This window comes from Calonectris borealis, chromosome 13 (assembly GCF_964195595.1).
Source record: "Calonectris borealis chromosome 13, bCalBor7.hap1.2, whole genome shotgun sequence".
In the NCBI taxonomy this organism is placed as follows: Eukaryota; Metazoa; Chordata; class Aves; order Procellariiformes; family Procellariidae; genus Calonectris; species Calonectris borealis.
The window spans coordinates 18,272,739-18,291,482 of record NC_134324.1 but is presented as its reverse complement, the minus strand read 5'-3'; the positions used below and the strand labels follow the sequence as shown (position 1 = coordinate 18,291,482).

At 35.5% G+C, this 18,744-nt stretch overlaps 1 protein-coding gene across 8 annotated transcripts in view; it reads right to left on the bottom strand.

Moving 5' to 3' along the window:
* The window catches only part of STAG2 (STAG2 cohesin complex component), an 81,052-nt gene that overhangs the window by 1,950 nt on the left and 60,358 nt on the right, over positions 1-18,744 (bottom strand). For 3 of the 8 annotated variants that reach the window (XM_075162387.1, XM_075162391.1, XM_075162388.1), the window contains 15 exons: positions 17,842-17,912; positions 17,325-17,412; positions 17,141-17,221; positions 13,802-13,894; positions 11,088-11,262; positions 10,556-10,695; positions 9,305-9,406; positions 6,992-7,140; positions 6,330-6,458; positions 5,776-5,981; positions 5,158-5,347; positions 4,959-5,072; positions 3,256-3,382; positions 2,843-2,920; positions 62-2,075 (listed from right to left, as the gene is read on the bottom strand). In XM_075162387.1, coding sequence (XP_075018488.1) covers positions 1,809-2,075; positions 2,843-2,920; positions 3,256-3,382; positions 4,959-5,072; positions 5,158-5,347; positions 5,776-5,981; positions 6,330-6,458; positions 6,992-7,140; positions 9,305-9,406; positions 10,556-10,695; positions 11,088-11,262; positions 13,802-13,894; positions 17,141-17,221; positions 17,325-17,412; positions 17,842-17,912 — 2,010 coding nt within the window. In that variant the 3' untranslated portion in view covers positions 62-1,808. Of the gene's footprint in view, positions 1-61; positions 2,219-2,842; positions 2,921-3,255; positions 3,383-4,958; positions 5,073-5,157; positions 5,348-5,775; positions 5,982-6,329; positions 6,459-6,991; positions 7,141-9,304; positions 9,407-10,555; positions 10,696-11,087; positions 11,263-13,801; positions 13,895-17,140; positions 17,222-17,324; positions 17,413-17,841; positions 17,913-18,744 lie in introns of those variants that run through there. The other 5 variants (XM_075162390.1, XM_075162389.1, XM_075162393.1 and 2 more) reach the window with 5 other exon arrangements.

Here is an 18,744-nt window from a genome sequence, read left to right as displayed (position 1 = left end):
CACATTTAACAAAAACAAAGCAATTAGTATAGGATTTAAGATTAAGACACTTCAAGATATGTTAAGGCATTATAAGTTTATTTTTCTTCCAAACCAGATTCACCACACTTCTGATTTATGTAATAATATGAAAAGGGCACCTCATTCATTAGAAAGTATTTTCCCACACTTGAAATTAACTAGATCCAGTAGGAATGTGATAAAGACTGTGCTTTAATTATTTTAGGTAATAATTGCAAAATTATTTTTAGTTAGTTGCCTAACTTAGACTTCTTTGACAATAGCATTCTATAGGCCTTAACTTGAAATCAATTGTGTACTTTCCACCAGCTAAGCCTGGGACAAAACACTGTATACACTGGCTGCTGCTGTGTCTCTGTTCATAAAAACAACAGGTCATCTCGCAGCAGCTAGCCAGGACACAAACTTAGTATTTCCTATCAAATATATCAACTCTGTCAGGAAGACAGTGAAAAATCAAACAATAATCAGGTAAAATCAAAATACTGTCCTTCAGGAGACTCTGTGATTAAGTGAAGAAAAAGCTTTCCTGAAACGAAGAATCAGTTTCCACTTCCCACATGGGAACAAGCCGTATCGTTTTCTATGCCAATGGAAGTAGGTATCACCACTGATATGCCAAAAAAACCCCCAGAAGATCTGGATTCTTGTGACTGTCCTAGCTTTTATAGGACTTTATAAAATCAGAAAGAGCCATGAGAGACTTAATTTTCCTGAACCTTAACACTGCTGTACACATTTATCTGTTTACAAACCAATTTTTACTGTTCTTGGTATTAAATTCACTTTAGATGCATCACACGATATAGCACACCAAGACACAACTGCCTCTGGTGCCAGCAATAACTGGCCACATCAAAAAATGAGAAGACAGACTAAAATTTTGATCATAAACCATGTGCATCTGAATAAATTAAACAGCTTTATTATGTCTAGGTCTATTAAAAACAAGTGCAACAACTCCAAGAATAATGGACCTCTGAAATAAATTATATGAATAAAGCAAATTAACTTTATTCAGAGAAGGTTTTTTGCATTTATGAAATTGGGTTTTTTACATTTAAAATACTGACTGATAAATTCATCTCTGATTTAATATGGATTCATGTTGTCTCCTAAACTATTAGCAGACAGTTAGGCAGCTAAATTCATTTAGGTGGGGTTTATGCTAAAGAGCAGCTGTGTTCTGTGATGCAGCTGTTTTCTGCAGTCCTGCTTCCAGGATCACCACCCTTGCTGTGTCCTGCCTGGGAGAAAGGTCTGCTAGATGGTGCCCCCTTGACCGTTCCAACTCACTTCAGTGCACCAGTGCTCCCTCCTTGCAGAGGGAGAGCATGCAGCTTGTCCTGCTGGCACACGGAGGCTAGGCTCTCCGAACGGGCTCCGAAAGCTTGCAGAGCAATGCGGCTGTAACCGGCTGCCATCATGTGGTGATACTCCCACACTGCACTAAGGAGCGCCTAGCAAATCCCGGGCTCATGTGGGATGACGAATGAGAAATAAAGTAATAGGAAAGAAACCTAGCTAACAGGAAACCTATTAAAACTCCTCTTAATTAGTTTTAGACTGAAAAGCTGAAAGGTTTCTGAAATCAATGAAATGCACCTCTAGGAGACCAAATTTTCAGCATTGTCAGAATAAAAAATGGCTAGTATTTCACAGATCAATCAATTAAAAATCAAGAAGGGGAGGGGCAGAACTATTTTAAAACAGAACGTCAGAAAACAGGTGGTATACTTTCTTGGTGTTACTTCAAGAACAGAACACACAATAGCTAGATGCACAACCTAATCTGATTCATTACTACTAAAGCAAAGGCCTACTGGTACAAAATATATGGATTTGCATTTAAAACAGTATTTAAGACTTCTTTCTCCCATAACAAGAACAGGTTCACGCTGCAACAATGCTGTAAAAAAATACATAACCGTCTTCCAAATTCCACCAAGCTGTCCAAGATTCCCAGGAAGCCTTGTTGTACTGTCCTCTGCTGGCTTGCTGCAGCTTGTTATTTCCAGTGTAATTTTGTACCAGCTACACAAGGTCAAAAATGGCTGCATACATTACAAGTGGTTCAAGACAGAAGGAATCCCTCATGCAGATTTTTAAAAGAGAATAGAGACTGCAGATTTATCAAGTCGGAAAAAAGGGCAACTGCAAGCAGAAACTACAGACTTCGGATGTTTTGGACCTAAAACTTTATATGGAAAGAAAAAATACCTCTCATCTCTATAAACAGATTCTGTATTACCTCTATTTTCTCCATTATCTTACTTATGCACAAAAGTAAATATGTCAATTTAAAAAACCCCCAAAAAACCCAAAACCAAACCAAACCAAAAAAAAAACCACAAACAAAAAAACCCCGAAAAACAAAAAAAACAACACAAACTATCCAATGCTGACATCTGGTTACGACATCAGAGTCACTCAACTAAGTTCATCACAATAGGAAACTTGCCTTTAATATTGTATATGCACAATTTTTTTTTTTAAAGTTCTCTGCTACTAACCTCTGCAAGGGTCTTTTCCATACCAGATGTGTTTTCTTCTCAGATTCAAAGGCTTTTGATTTTTACATAGCTACATATAAAGTATTAAGGACAAAAATCCTACAAACTTGCAAAGAACATGGACTACCTTAGAATTTCTGAAGCTGAATTACAGCATAAAATATTTCACTGACTGTACCAGTCTGCCAAAATAAGCTAATGAAGACAACCTAAAGATTGTGTTCTTTCCATTTAAAATTTGAAGTAAGAGAGTATTGTAACTTTAAGACTGATTTTACATTATTTTCCTCTTATGTAAATTAACCTACCGATTCATCCATGATTGAAGCGGGGTCAAAGAAATCTGGTTTTAGTTCCATTCTTTCTCTTCTGTTCTTTGATGGTGGCTTTAAAAAGCAAGCAAATAAACATGTTAACTGTAATTTCAGAAAAAACCAGAGTTTTTAAACTATAATAAATGAAGCTGAACTTTCAAGGGGTAAGAATTTACACAGGATAAATGTTCATATCTCGCATTATTATTACAGAAGCGTTCTTGCTTTTTGTATGGCAGTTTGAACAGATGGCACTTGTATACAGATAGTGGCACAGCCATTTAAGAATGCAGAGATCAACAAAAATGATTTCTCTGTTTCACCAAAAGGAAAATTTGATTCAAATATCCTACTTTAAACGCAGAAATACAAATCGAAAATCCACTAGAGACAAGTAAATTTCTTACTAGGTCTATGTCCATGGTGTCAAAATCCATGCCTTCATTGAGATCTTCAATCCGCCCTTCTGATGACATCATCACATCTTCAACAATTGGCTCTTCATCATCTTCCATTAGACTTGTGCCACGTCGACTGAAATAAAAAGCATAGCATTTAGCACTAATTCAAGTTAAGTTTTATCTGAATATTTAAAAAGCTTACGTTCAGTAAGGAACTGCCAACAAATGATTATTCCAGTAGATAGAAAAGAAATTAAGTAATTAAATAAATGCATAACTACTATTAAAGAAAGCTGGTATTTAACCAGCTAGAAGATACTAAGAGAGTAAGGGAGAACGACTAACAAAAATCAGCTTCTGGAACTTTGTGGTACTTCTCCAAATGGGTATTCTGAGAGGCTGCAGGAATTGATAAGCCAATCAAAACCACACCTAATTCAGAGATTTCTCTAATTCAGAGAGTATTTATGGTCAAGTGAGAAAGAACATAAGTTCTCCCACCTAAAGAAAGATTGTTCCTGCCTTATGACAAGGCAAGGAAGAACGTCTTTGAGATAAAGTGGATGCATAAATCCATTTTCAGACATTCCCACACAGTCCTTCACCCTCTTTCCTCGCAACTTCTACATGCAATAGCAGACCTTATGAGAAAAGTAATTATACTAATTGGTGTCACTGTATTTAAAAAAAAAAAAAAAAACAAACCACTGAAACTATGTTACATGAAGTACTGGTATTAAAGAATTAAAAACAATTAGGGGAAAGATTTAAATCTCCTCAATATATATGTCCATGGTTTTAGTTTACAACTTTTATTTTTCTTCTGTAGAACCACACGGTCTTCATTAAAGCAGAGAACTTCTACAACTAGACTTCCTCTACTCGGCTAAACTAGCTCTGGAACATAATTTCATTAGTGTGCATGTCAAAACACACACATGATGAATCACAATGAGGTAAATGACACTACAGTAAGAATCTGTGACCTCTGAAGGACAACATTAATTTAAGAAACATTAGGCTGTCTTCATCTTTGTTCACAATATGGAGGACTTCACAAGGTTTTTGTGTGTTTGCATTGGGAAGTTCTACAAAACCTGGTACTACAGGATTCCTCTCAACTTTGGTGTCAGTTTATGTCAGACAAAATCTGTATCGACCACAGAAAAGCTGAAGACAGCAGTTTCTTTAAAAGGAATACTTTTTTTTAAATAAAAAAGCAGCTGAATTCTAAACTTGCAACTCAGAAGTCAAAGGAGAAAGAAATAGGAGAATTAAACTGAGCAGAAACTTTCTGCTTCACACATTGAACACCTATTTTAAAACTCATTTTTAATGTTCTATTTCTAAAAATGATTCTGCGGTTAGGAATACATAAAGAAGATGTTTCACATGTTGCATTGATTCTATATATCTGCCACAGATAGCATTCAGTTCAACAATCCCTTTATTACAAAGCTCACTACTATTTAATTTTTCTGGAATTTAAGTTCAAAAATAAGCAAGAAATCAAACAGATCTATTCTGCTAAATGCATCACCGTGCACTTTTACCACTTTTTTCCTAAGGCAACTTGAAATTTTAAGACACAGAAAAACACCACTAAAGAACTAGAACATGTACCCCTCTTAAAAGAGACAGGAGTAACACTGCATTTAATAAACCCGCCCCTCTCCAAACCACTGAAGGAACATTTCACTCTCACTCACATAGCGTGTTGCAAGTTGGTTCTCAGCTTGACGTAGTTCATCGCTGCCCTCTCCTGTTGTTGTCGCGCGGCTTCTTCCTGTTGCCTTTGAGCCAACATCCACGTTACTTGCGTGCTTAAAAAGACCATTATTCTATTTTAAACATGAACTGGTTTTGTGTATGAACACTAACACAAAGCAGACCTACTCATCTACGTACTTGTAATCGAGTGGAGCTTGGTGGTGTTCAGGCTGCATAGGATAGACACCCATATAACTTTCTTCAGGTCGCAATCTCTTGGGCTCCCTCATTATTGTGGAAGTAAGCTGAGGTGTCTGCATCATGACTGGCGTGTGCATTGTCTGCTCCCTGTTCAGCCACATACTGTCACTACTGCTGCTTTCTTCAGCTGGAAGGGAACATAGTATATCAGCAAATTTTTTTCAAACTAGTCTAAAATTGAATGTTTAAACATGACTTAAACGCACGTACTTTCTGCTTACTGAGAACCAATTTCTTTACTTTTTGCCACAAAGTCTTACATATGCCCTAAAGGCCTGGATTTAGAGCCACTGGCTAGAGTATTTAAAACACTTTTATATTCTGTGACTTAATGCAGCATAGTGCCTTTATTTCCTTTTGTGAATCAGTGTTATGTTATTCAGACTCTTCAAATGAATAGTTTTCCCACTTAGACATATACATGCACAGAAATTATCCTGTTTTAAAAAAATACATTAAAGCATACAAATTCACTCAAGCTAACAAATAGGGATCGACATGTGTAGTTTAGATGAATATCTACTCTAGTAAATTTTAAGATGAGAAAAGTTCTACCTTCAGGTACTTTCCGTTTCCCTGTTGCTGGCTTTGTCTTCTTATTTCTTACTGTAGATCCTCGACTACTAATTCCACTAATCACTGACATAGTATCATCATCCCCACCAGCTAATAAAGAGTTTCTGTAGGACATGAGAGGAAGCCACACATCTTCTCTTCGTAGAGACATCTGAAAGGTCATAAACTTCTCCAAGTAAACATACCTTTAAATGGAAAAAATAATTACAAAGATGCAAAATATCTGTAACAAGAAGATGTTGACATATCAAGATAAGTAACTACTGAAATTAACACCCAATGCCCCTCATCTAGCTAACAAAAAGGCCTGACAACAGCAAATCCAGAATATGATTTCTGTTCATCCTCTATAAAATGAGAATAACAAGGATAAATGCAATTTACCCTTTGTGATTATATTTGGCTGCATTAGTGTAAAATTATCTTGATGTGCCAAAGATTGCACTTTAGGTGAATGCAATACACATAAATATGTATTTATTCAGATGCATGTGTTTTATGGTTATCATTACAAATATTAAGAAAATACTTACACTGTTCTTTTGTCTTGTCTGAGAAGTTTGGAGGAGAACTCACTCAGAATATCAAGAAATGCCAAATTTAATGGTGGGTGGCTCTCACCTTGCGGATTAGGCTCCTTAAAAGCAAATTCTATGCCATCCCTAAGAAAAAGTTAAAAATTAAGTCACATAAAGCACAAACTAAAGAAAAAGTTCTAAGCACTGGGAACTATCAAAACTGAACACCTTCATCTATGTCAAGAAAGCAATAATTTGATGTTTCCATATTCTGGCAATAAAAGTGAACACTATTCGCAATTTGAATCTGGACGCACTCTTTCTGTCATGGTGTTTCTACCTTGCATTTCAATCTTCTGCACGAGGCCAACATGACCACCACTGACAATGAAGTGGCTCAGTTCTTACTGTTATGGGTAAGACATTAAAAATACTTTTTCATGATAGCTATCATTTACAGGCCTATACAATGATGCTAAGAACATCAACTTTATTTAACATTTGGGTTTAATTCAGGGACAAAACTGCAGTCATCTCCTAATTTATCAATGGGCTGTATCGTCTCTAGTGCTGATGCGTTTTGTATTAACAAACTGATTTTGAAAGACTGAAAAGATACTTTAACATTAGTCAAGAAATGTTTACAAAAAGGGAAGTAATACAAAGCACACAATTACTTGTGTAACATAGCAATAGCTTCTCTTGTTTTCAACTGATCCAGTCCAAACGTTAAAGCAAAACGTCGAGCCAGTTCCTTTATGCCACTGAATGTCGGTGATGATCTGTCAAAATTATAACCATTTTCTTGAATCATTTCATTGAAAAGCTGTATGAAATGAAAGGGGAGATTTTCATTTATTAAAAGATTATGCCAAACTTTGGACCAATCGACACAGAGCTAAGTTGCAGTAAAAAAGTATTTTACAGCTTTTATTTCTTAAGTCAATAACCCCAAAAGACAAACATGGAGGTTTAGGAAAGCCAAGTCAAAGCTACTCTTCAAGAGTCTGCACTTCAGAATTAATCCTTGACATGCACACTGTCCAAGCACGTGTCAAACTGTAAATATGTTGGATGACAGATTTCAGCACTTCCTTAAGTGAGGTGTTCTAGAGTTGAGAATACTAAAAATTAGTAGGATTCCCTGATATGTACACTAACAGAGAAGAAACGAACATTCTCACCTGGTCTTTACTATTATAGTTTGTCAAACTACTACGTTCCAATTCATTTTTTTGTATCTTTTCAAAATACAAGTATTATGAAGAAATTCTAAAATGGAAACATGTCTTCAGGGAAGTTGCCAAAGACACCAGAAACTTTGCCACTGAGGATCAAATTTTTAACTATTCATCAATAGCTGGCAAAGCTGAACACTCTGAACCTTACAATTTTTTTTTCTTTGATCAATCCTTTTCTCATCCTGCTGAATTTGACTGTAATTCTCCTCAACAGTCCATTTTTCTATTATTTTTAATTTTGTCTAACACACTCACCCTTCACTCTCTCACATAACACAGAGTAAACCAAAACCAGACTTACTAGGGCTATGAACATTAACTTTTCATTTATAGATACGTTTGAGCCCGTAGTTGCATACTTTTCTTTTATGTTGGTATAGCTCACTGCAACTTAGTTATTCCCTTTATCCACTATCACTTCTAGTATTTCTTCTCTGGTTAGTTTCTTTTTTAAGAAGTTTTCCTGGAAAAAATGCTAGTTACATGTTTAACTTTACATGTGGAGGGTTTTTTTTTTGTTGTTGTTTTAGAATACTTGGGTCCCCTTATGTTACTGTTCTTATTGCCATATTAGAATTGTGTAACTGCCTGCCTATTACATGCATAATTGTACTTACTACATTCACTTCCTCTGTCTGCCCTTTAAAATATAAGGGGCTGATTATTCATGAGACAGAAAAGACTAATAAGGATAGCATTTAGCCAGTATCACAAAAATTTGTGAACTCTCATGAAAAGTCAGCAAAAACTGTCGGAGTATTTAGTTGTGTATTTTATGTTGCAGTTCCATCAGCTACTTAAAGTCACGCTGCTATCAAAAGGAAAGGCCTCATCCTCCCTTGTATTGGCAATATCCATTCACATAAACCAGCTTAGGGGCTCATTAAGGACTTTTTCTGGTTAGTTCTCAACCAGGATCAATATCTAGATCTATATCCACTACGTGGCTCTATGAACCCTAGTCAAAAAAAGGTGTGGGGAGAGAGAGGACAAATCGGGGTGCATTTTTCCTTTCAACAATAGCAGAGGTCTATGTTAGATTACAGTGGTTTGCAGAGATATGGCTTTATTGTTCTGATCCTGTAAATAAGATTCATGCAAATGGTTCATGTGAGGAGATGAATCTGACTCTGACCTCGACTGAATTCATCAGGTCTCCACACAAACAAGCTCATTTACTGAAGAGAGCATTAAATCATGTTTTAATTTCAAAGATGGGTGAAGCCCCTACCAAACATTAAGAAATACTGAATTACTAAAACTTCCCATTACTTCTCAGAATAGTTTCAAAAAAAAGACCCAAAACCAAAAACCAACAACAAAAAAAACCCAAAGCAAAACAAACACACACAAAGACCCACAAACAAAAACACAAAACCCCACCACACACGCAGGAAGTGCTTTCCCTTGTTTATCTGTTCTTGAATAAGTAAACTAGCAGTTTCACAACACATTTCTGAACATTTGACTCAAACTATTGTTTTAGAGTTAGGAAGGTATCACAGAGTTACATTCATTTCGTATTTATCCACCTCTCACATACACTTTTTGTAGCACAACATTTGATGAATATAGGAAGACTTCCAGCAGTTTTCCAAATAGTTGAAGAAAACGTGTTTCAATTTAGACCTATATATCCCTACCTTCTGTAAGAATTTCTTCATTAATACCTCACACTAGCTATTAAACAACAGGACGTTATCTACAGTATGGAATTTCATGCATAAAAATATTGTAAATCATTCTTACCTGCTGCAAGCTAAGAATAAGCGTTTTCGCACACTGGATTTTGTCTATCTGTCTTGTTTTACTCATTGTTTCTTTAATAATATCACCATAGTCATTGTAATACTAGGAAAAATAAAAAAAAAGGTTAATTTTCAATTTTATTGAAAACATTATAACTATTGAATTCTTCAGAAAACAACATCTAGGATTTGCTATTTAAAAAAATTTTTGAACACTTTCAAAAGGAAAAAACCTAACGTTCATGATTACATCATCAAAATGATATGCTAAAACACCTCCAAAATGATAAAAAAAATACTCAAATCAGAAACAGTTTATCAATGACTTTTCATTCTTCTCTTTAGTATTACTTTAGAGGCAGAATGACCTATTTATCTTCAAGGCCATGACACATTTGTTAATGACGTGTTCACCCCTTCAGGGTACAAGATTAGAATCTAATCTTTTTAGTAACTCCTATAACTCTGGTGGGGAGTTTTCCATTTTCTCTGCTGAAAGGAAGAAAGCATAATTTTTCCAATGAAGACAGCTGCCTGTTCAGTTCTTTAAGTATTTCAGGTTCAATAAAGACCCAATTAGTTACTTCGAGATTCAAAATACATGTAGGGCACTCAGACAGACAAAAGCAGGCTGCCCAAATTTAAAATTTTTTAAGGTAATCACCAAGGAGCAAAGCTTTATGACGTTCACAAAGTGAGAACTCGTATTATTGTGCAGCTGTAAATCCCAGGAGCCAAGAAGGGTTTTTTATACTTAAGTAAGATAGAAACAGATATAAAGATCACTTTTAGGGTGGGGGGGTGGGGACAGGCAGGCAGTGGGTGGAACTCACAAAACTTTTTTTTTTCCTCTCTTCTACAAAGTTTAGGCTGAAATTATTTGATGAGACTAGACATAATGGAGTCGATCTTTGTGAGAAAATTCTTAAAAGGCCTGCTAAACTAATAACTGATACCATTAATCAGGATAAGAAATAAATCTGTTAAAAACAACGTAAAAATAATTATCAGATTTCCCTCCTCCCTCTTCGCTACCCACACACTGGAACTGTGAAACTAATCTCAGTCATTTTTTCCTTTCTTAAAGAAAAAGAACTTTTAAAGGCCCTCAAGCTATCAATTCTGGAGTTTTGAATTCTTCATGTTTTGAATCCGTTCTCTTGAAAGCTAAAAAATAAATAATAATTAAAAAATCCACAGCTACTGTATTCTAGTAGTTTTATGAAGTATCACTACTAGGCTTCAGATTTACCTTCATATATTGCTTGAAAATGTCTGCAGCTGTATTCATTTCCACCACAGTATATACAATGAGTTTACAGAAAGCTGCAAGTAGATTTCTTCTTTTGTGCAATGCTTCAATTTTGCTAGCTTCATCATCCTGCTGACCATCTAAAAAAGAGTTCAGAACATGACAACTGTCAAGTTTAAATACTTCATATTTAAGCATTTATATAAAAAGTGATGTGGGCTAATGGGCAAGATTCAGAAAATCAAATCTCAATTCTGACAGCAGTGCACTTCATTGCCCACTGACAATTTCCTGATACAGACACATACATATTTGTGCCTATTAAACCAAACCTTTACCACAATTACCCTACATGTCCCCAAAACATCAAATGCATTAATCGGCTGCTGACGTTTAAAAGACAAACCTACCTCTGTGTCCATGCACACCTCTCACTGCCAGAAAAAAAAAGAAAAAACCCACACAAAAAGCATACGTAAACAAATATATTAGAAGGCAAATAATATAAAGGAAATACAAGTTTTGTACGAACCTGCACTATTATTATCATCATCTTGATCAATGAAGACATGATCTAAAATAAAACTGAGTAGTTCAGATTGCAATGAAGAATCAGGAGTGTAAACAAGTGGCTCCAACATGTCACGTCCTCCTGTCATAATCTGATGACTGAAGATCATCAGCACATCACACAGAATTGTGAAAGCCTATTAAAAAGAAACTTTAGTAAATACTTACTTAGAAACTGGATTTTATTTAGAAGAATGTATTTCCACTTAACAAAATAGAGCCCAATGGCATATACAGGCCACTGAAGTCCTAAACAACTACACAGGCCAACTGGAAGTCAAAATGTGCATAGTTTCTTACAGGACGTTGCTGTATGAAGGCTTGGTCTCCAAATAAAAATATTGCACAGAGAAGCCAACTAAGTATCAAAACACTGAGATTAAAACATGAGGAGCCTGAAACTCCCAAATTCTGCCTGACGGATACTACATTAGGTCATGAGAGAACTTTTTGGACACCAACCATAGTACAGTCTCCTTTTTTCTTTCTTTTTTTTTTTTTTTTTAAATTGTTTCAATCACATTTGTAAAACATCTAACAGCTGAGGTCATTCGATCCCTTTAAATCCTAAAGTATGTCTTGCTTCCAAAAAAGCAACTACCTCTTCATTTTGCTGGCTAACTTGTGCATCTGACATCAGATTTAAATGTCTGTACTCCACCTCCCCAGAAAGTTCAAATGTATTAGTACCTAAACCGACACTTTTCAAACTAACAGACCATGGCAACACACTGCTTAGTGCTGCACCTCATCTCTTTGACTCTAATCTCGTAAGTACTTCCATTTTAACGAACAGATCTGCTCTCTAACTCCTCAAAGCAAGTATTACTAATTTCCTGGTCACAAAAATACATATGCTCCTCTGAAGTCCCTTGTGCCCTTTCATGAGATTAGAGAAGGAAAGCAGAACCATGGCTATTGTATCCTATGTGACTGAGGCAGTTCTAGTTTCTAGAGCATTCACCCAAGTCTGAGAGTTACGCAGACTTTTGAAAAGATCTACTCAGAGCTTCAGTAATTTTTGTTACTCGCACTTTCACACCGTACACCTTGTGATTTTGACACTAGATAGCTCTCCAACATAGAACATGCCTATTCAGTTCTAGGAATATTCTTGTTATAGCAAGAGTTTCAAAAGCTGCAGTTGTGCAGCTCAGTGGACCAGATTTTCAGCTTCAAGCTCAACCAGGTTATTATTACCTTTAGCAGCAAAAAAGCTCCTGGCTTTCTATTTGTTTAATTAAAAAGTTAAAAAGTATACCCAGAAGATAGTTAGGTTCTTCCCCTGTAGAGAGATACTTTATTTTTTTTTCATTTTAGCATTCTAAAGGTTGTTAAAGGCATTTACTTAGAATTAATCCTGCTATCAGTAACCTTGCTCTTCACTGGAACCCAAAACTCCTGTGAGTGTCCTGGCTAGAGAACTATTAGACCACAGACTGGAAGAGACTCAGCCCCTACAGTTTAACCTTTTCATTTGACCTTCTTACTTTTCTTGAGTTCTGAGGGTATTTCCAAATGTGTCTCAATTCTTTTTGAAACAGAAGAAAAATAAAAAACAACCCCGAAAAACCCCCGTGCCTGCATTTTTCTTCAAAAAAGCCAGGACTTCTGTCTCTGCCTGAAATGTTAGGCACTACTTGCATGGACTAAATACCTACATATTTTATGTCTGAAATATCCAAGAACTTAGCTCCAGCTAAAACTCTCCCCCACAAAGAACAACTATGTGAGGGACTGACTATAAAAAAAACTGGTAAAATGAAAACTGCTCACATCTTTTCTGAGCAGTACATCATTGTGAGGCTTCCAAGGATTTGCTAGAATGGTCTCCAAATATCTCTAAACAATACCATTAGCCTTTGACCAGTGTGTGAGTGTACCTAAGGGTGACCACAACAAAGAAATATCCAACAATAAAATCCCCTAGGTTACAGTGCATACGTGTGCATGTATAAACACACACACACACTCATGTTAAGTACCCATTCTTTTTCTCCTGATTCAGAGATCCCCAAAATCCTGGGACTCTGAAGAACTGAGAATATATTCTGTATGCAGCATCATGATGAAGGCGAACAGAGAAGTTGCCCCCATTTGTCCTCAAAGGTTTACAGCAAGAGGAAGAAAGGTGTTTTCACAGTTCTTGGGTGGATGGGCACATATGTATCATAGTACAAATGTGGGGACATAAAAGCATCCAAAGACAGAACTAAAAAGATAACTTTTCTCTTTTAAATAGCTGTCCCTAGCTCTTCCAGCTCCAAGTCTATGAATCTACAGTCAGCTCCGCTGGAGGTGTGTGTCATGACCACATGGTAAGCAAGAGCTTTGAAATGGAACTCTCCCACCTAACTTACAAACGAAAAGGCTTCTACAGTGCACCTGCCCAGTCATTGTCTAAAGAAACAAACAAAAAACCCCTTTGAATAAAAGTTTATGCTGCCTAAAATTACTAGAAAGAATCAAGTTTAAATTGATTCTGAAATCCTACCTAAATTACCTAAAGGAGGGCAAGCATACAAGTACAGTATGTATCCACACTCAGAGGGCATTCAGCCTAAGTAACCAAGACATACCACATTCCCACATAAGCGCTAAAAATATTAGCAAGAGGAACTTTTCAACTGCTTTAGAAGTACAATATTAGAAGACAAGGATAAACAAGTCACTAACCTGTTCCTTAACAGCAGTGTTTACATTGGTCAAGTAGTGTTGACAGATTTGACAGAACACTCTCATCTGCTTCTTTAGACGTAGAAGATCCTCCTTTAAAGAGAAGGATTTCATGTAACAGTTTTGCTTTTTCAATTTTATAGTCACATTTAGTGTATGCATTTTCACAGAGCTATGCTCCACAGACCTTGTACGTAGTCATAACATTCAAGTCCACTCATTATTTGAAAATCGCTATTACAAATAAAAATAGCAAGTAGCAATTTCCTCAATTTTGTCATCCTGCGTACCGCAAAAAGAAATGGAAGTTGGGATGAAAATAGTGAAGTTATTTATTAAAAAAAAAGTAACAAAAAACCCCTCAAAACCAAACCTAAAAAAACCCCTCACCATCCCCCTTCCCCCCCAAAAAAGAACAACCCAGAGCATAAAGCATTTTCTCTTTCAAGTATCTGTATTTTCAACCTAGAGGATAGATTTTTTAGCTAGCTGTTTATAGCTAAAACAGACAAGGCTACATGGTATTATTTATTTTATTTTTTTATCTCACTGCTTGCGGATAAAGTAAAATGTCAGATAAGAGTTGGGGATTTCTTCCCCTCTTCCATTGAAAAATAAAAAGGTAGCTTTTTAAGTGTTGCAATAACTTCCAGAAAAGTACATTATTGAGCAAATAAAGTATCAAATTGGTACAAATACCATCCACATAGGTGGCAGAGTTGGTGTTACTCAATCATGTGAAGATTCTAGCCCATGTAGAACTGGGGAAGTCGTATTACAAAAGACCGACTGTGTAACCAGCATCAGTCCAGACAAAGAAGAAATACCCGAGATAAGTTTAAAAACAATCCAAACTATGCAATCTAAACTAAAACAAGTCTCTCCCTTCAAAAAAGCAGGTAACACACTGGTACAACGTGTCACTTTATCTCAACAGGAATCACAAAAGCAACAGCTGCTTCTTGACTAGGAGTTTAAGTATAATATGGTTTTAGAACACCTTCACGATATAAAACCTTTTCTCTCAACATTTACCATTCAGATTACTATACTGATGTTAAGAGAATTACACATGCAAATATTTTCTTTCCTTTATACAGAATTATTCGTTTAAATTTTAATAAAAATTGAACTATTTATACAGTCTTATTTTAGCAGCCTATATTATGAAGCTAATTCCCATACTTAGTCAACCTGTTCACAAACAGCACGCAGTTAGCAGTTACTTTTGTCACAGAACAAAAAAAAAAAACAAAACAAAAACAAACAAACAAAAAAACCCCAACAAAAAAATCTTCAGGCACAGTACATTTCTGTGACTTCTGATTCTGTGCTTCAACTTCTTTGCTGTTATGTTCCATTGGCATTGAACAGAAACCCATCAATGGAACTTCTGTACGCACCTGGTGTATTTGGCAGCAGTCAAGCAGTTAAATATAATAAAATAGTTGTGGTTCAGAAGTTAAACCTATGAAAGCTTTAATTTACCAAATTTTATTATACAGGAGCAGAAGATAGTCTCAATAAAGGACCACTTTTCAAATAAGTTCTTTTCATTCCTGCTGAAAGTATTACAAATTACATTTTACTGCAAAATAGCTAAGTTAATCTTCATTTCGAACCTAACTTTTCAGTATTTAGCTCAGCTTCTGCCATCAGGCTTGTGATAAAGCTTTAATCACTACTACAAAGAACTCAGACTGCTGTTTACCCATTAAAGAATAAACTAACAAAGCCTCCAAATCCTTCACTCACATAAGTGGTTCTCAACAATCTATGTATCCACTTCATATCTGATATTTTTGGTTTTGGAAATGTTAAAAACCATTAAAACCTAGATGGTAAAGTAGCTAGTCAGCCAGTGTTGAAGAAGTTCACATTTATTTAACACACCTTCAGACTGTAATTACTGAATCAGTAAGGCTGCAATTATTCATTGGACTACTGAAGTCTTAACATGATAGAAGGCAAAAAAAGAAAAAAAAAAAAGGAAAAAAAAAAAGAAAAAACACCACGATCTCACAAAGGTGTTCTCTGTTATAAAAACCATTAGTACAAATTACATAGCATGCTTCTCCACTCTCCTGTATCTACCAGAAGCTCATACTACCACACCCTAAAATGAAGAAAAAAGAAAAAATTTATACATTCTCACATTAAAATAAGTTTATTGTAATAATGGATTTTTAATTAATTACAAATTACAATTTATTGATTATAAATTATTAATGTTTTGAGTTCTCTTTGTTTTCTCCTTAGTAAATTACGACAGATGCCTACAAGTTCTTTTTCTTAAATTAATTATAAGTATGGCAATCAAAGTGTTTAAAAAACCTGAAGAATTTACTTATTTAATCTCTGACATAAATAAAGGATGTGTTATCAGTAACTCCAATAACAAAATGCGACTCCAGTGTAAATTTACGGTGAAAGAGCTCAAAATATACCCTTCTTACAGGCCTGTAGAAGGCTGCCAGAAAAAGTACGTTTGATTATAACTTTTTTTTTTTTAGTTAAAGAAATCATCAAAATGTTTCAGCACTTACAAACTCCATTCTAAACTGTCTAGCCTTGCAGAAACCATCTTTCATTAGGCAGTTCGCACAGCAAACCACCTAATCACCCTCTTTAAGCAATGCTGTCCAGTGGATACAGGAAACCTTAATCCTTCCTCCAAGATTTTTTGAGAAGTGAAATTAGAAAGATGACATTTGCCAGAGCTTTGCCCTTCAAGATTACTATACGTAGAACCAGAACAGGCCCTTTTATTTTTCCCTGAGAAAGTTTCAAATTTAACTTAATCTTTTCATGTCTTTACTTAACAACACATTTAAAAGACTGGTGAAGAGCAAAGTATGATTGCAACAGACTAAGCAATAAGAATACTACAATAGTGTGCAAATTCTTATATCTCACTGACTTGTCACTGATACTTCACAGTTTGCATACAAATTCAAACCCACTACTTGAGAGTAGTAAGACAGACTATATTGCGTTTTGTAACTGGTATTCTACCCCTCCTTAGCATTGTTACTGTGCCAGACTAACAGGTATTGCATTTATTTACTGCAATTACTTTAAGATTCTGTCAAGTTAAACATAATATTGAAATTTAAATAATAAAAGCATAACAATTTAGAGAAATACTAGGTTTAAAAGTCAAGCATTCCACTGCTAAAACTATGAATTCTGAAGAACTTATTAGAAATGCAGATTTAGGCAGGTATCAGTATAAAAAAAAAATTCTTAGTCTTAATTAATTCCATCACAGTTCCCACTTGATGACACTGCAGGTACGTACAAATGTTTATTTACTAATACAACTGGAACAAGGCATACCTTTGTGGAACTGCTTTCAGTAATTTTTGCTAGCTGCCAAAGGATTACATAATGAGTACACTGCAGTGCATGAATAACAATCTGAAATCAAAAGGAAAAAACGCATTAGATGACAAAGGCCAATAAAAGACAACAACAAAAGCTATTTATTGTTGTACCTAAAGAACACATTTTAACTACAGACCTGTTCTGGCATGTCTCCATTTTCAATGCCAGTTTTCAATAACTTGTAGTTGCAGCCAAACAAGTCCCATCTTGATAGGTCATGAGCACTGGAAGCATTAGAGATGAAGCAAAGATGTAATTTAACTAACACCATTGCTGCAATTTGATGTTAGCAACTACTAAAAGCTTAACTGGTCTAAAAAACTAAAAATTAAAAAAACCAAACCAAACCAAAACAAATAAAAAAAGAAAATAAAACTAAACCACAAATACCCCCCCAAGCCCCCACAAAAACCACCCCCAACAACACAAAAAAAATACCAAAGCAAAAAAAAACCAGATTATTTCAGTTTTGTATATATTTCTTTATATATTCAAAATATGTCATGTTCTGCACAACTCTCAATCATTCACACTAAACAAAAAAAATTCCAAGTTGCATTAAAAAGTTAAGAGATATCAAATTAAAAACAAACAAACAAAACCAACCCCCACATACCACAAATCCTGACAGATGTTTGCAGAAGCCTACTTACTTGTGAAAAGCCGTGATTCTCTTCAGTGTTGACAAGACTTGGTATGCATCATCTTCATCAGGTTCCTCCCCCTATTTAATAATCATATGGTAAGATATCCCAAGCAATGTATGCTAAGCAAACTAGGGAACTTAAGAAGATTAAAACAAACAAACAAAAAAACCCACTGAACCCTAAAACATCCCCCCCCAAACCCAACCAACCGCAACCAAAAAAAAGGGAGAGAGAGAACTGCATCTAAACTATTTATCAGAGACATTTGTTTTTAGAAAAGTTAAAGAGTTTGAGAGAGAAGGTAGCAGTTCACATTTAGAAATAGTCTAATAATAATAAAATAAATAGCAGCACAAGGAGAAATAAGGGAGGGGGGTGGGAAGGAGGCAGAAGGAAAAAAAAAGAAAAAAGTCTAAGATAGCGAAATACAATGTATTATGTAGGTGCTTCAATTTTCTCTGAAGAATCCAGCAGAGGCCACTGTCAGACAATAGATACTGGACTAGATGGGCCACAGGTCAGTACCTCAATCTTACTTTAATCACAGAAAAAAGTCTTTGAGAGAGGTAAGGGAAGTGTTTTGTTCTAATTTTCCCACAAGTTCTGACAAACTTGCATTTGGAGAAAGAAAAGGAGTAAAGGGTCCAGAAGTATTTAAGTACATAGGATGAACTACCTAAGGTCACAGAAACTCCTCCTCAGTGTATCAGAGATACTGCAAGTCCAATGCATTTTACTGTCCTGTAGTTGCACAACCTTATCAAAGCACTATGGATTTCAACACTTCCACCACAGTATTTGTCATTTTTCTTCAAGCCAACTGTCTGACATTTCATTTCCTTGCTTTACCTCTCATTCTTTCTTTTTCTCACAAAGGAGGAAATAAATGGATTACTAGGCACATTTCTT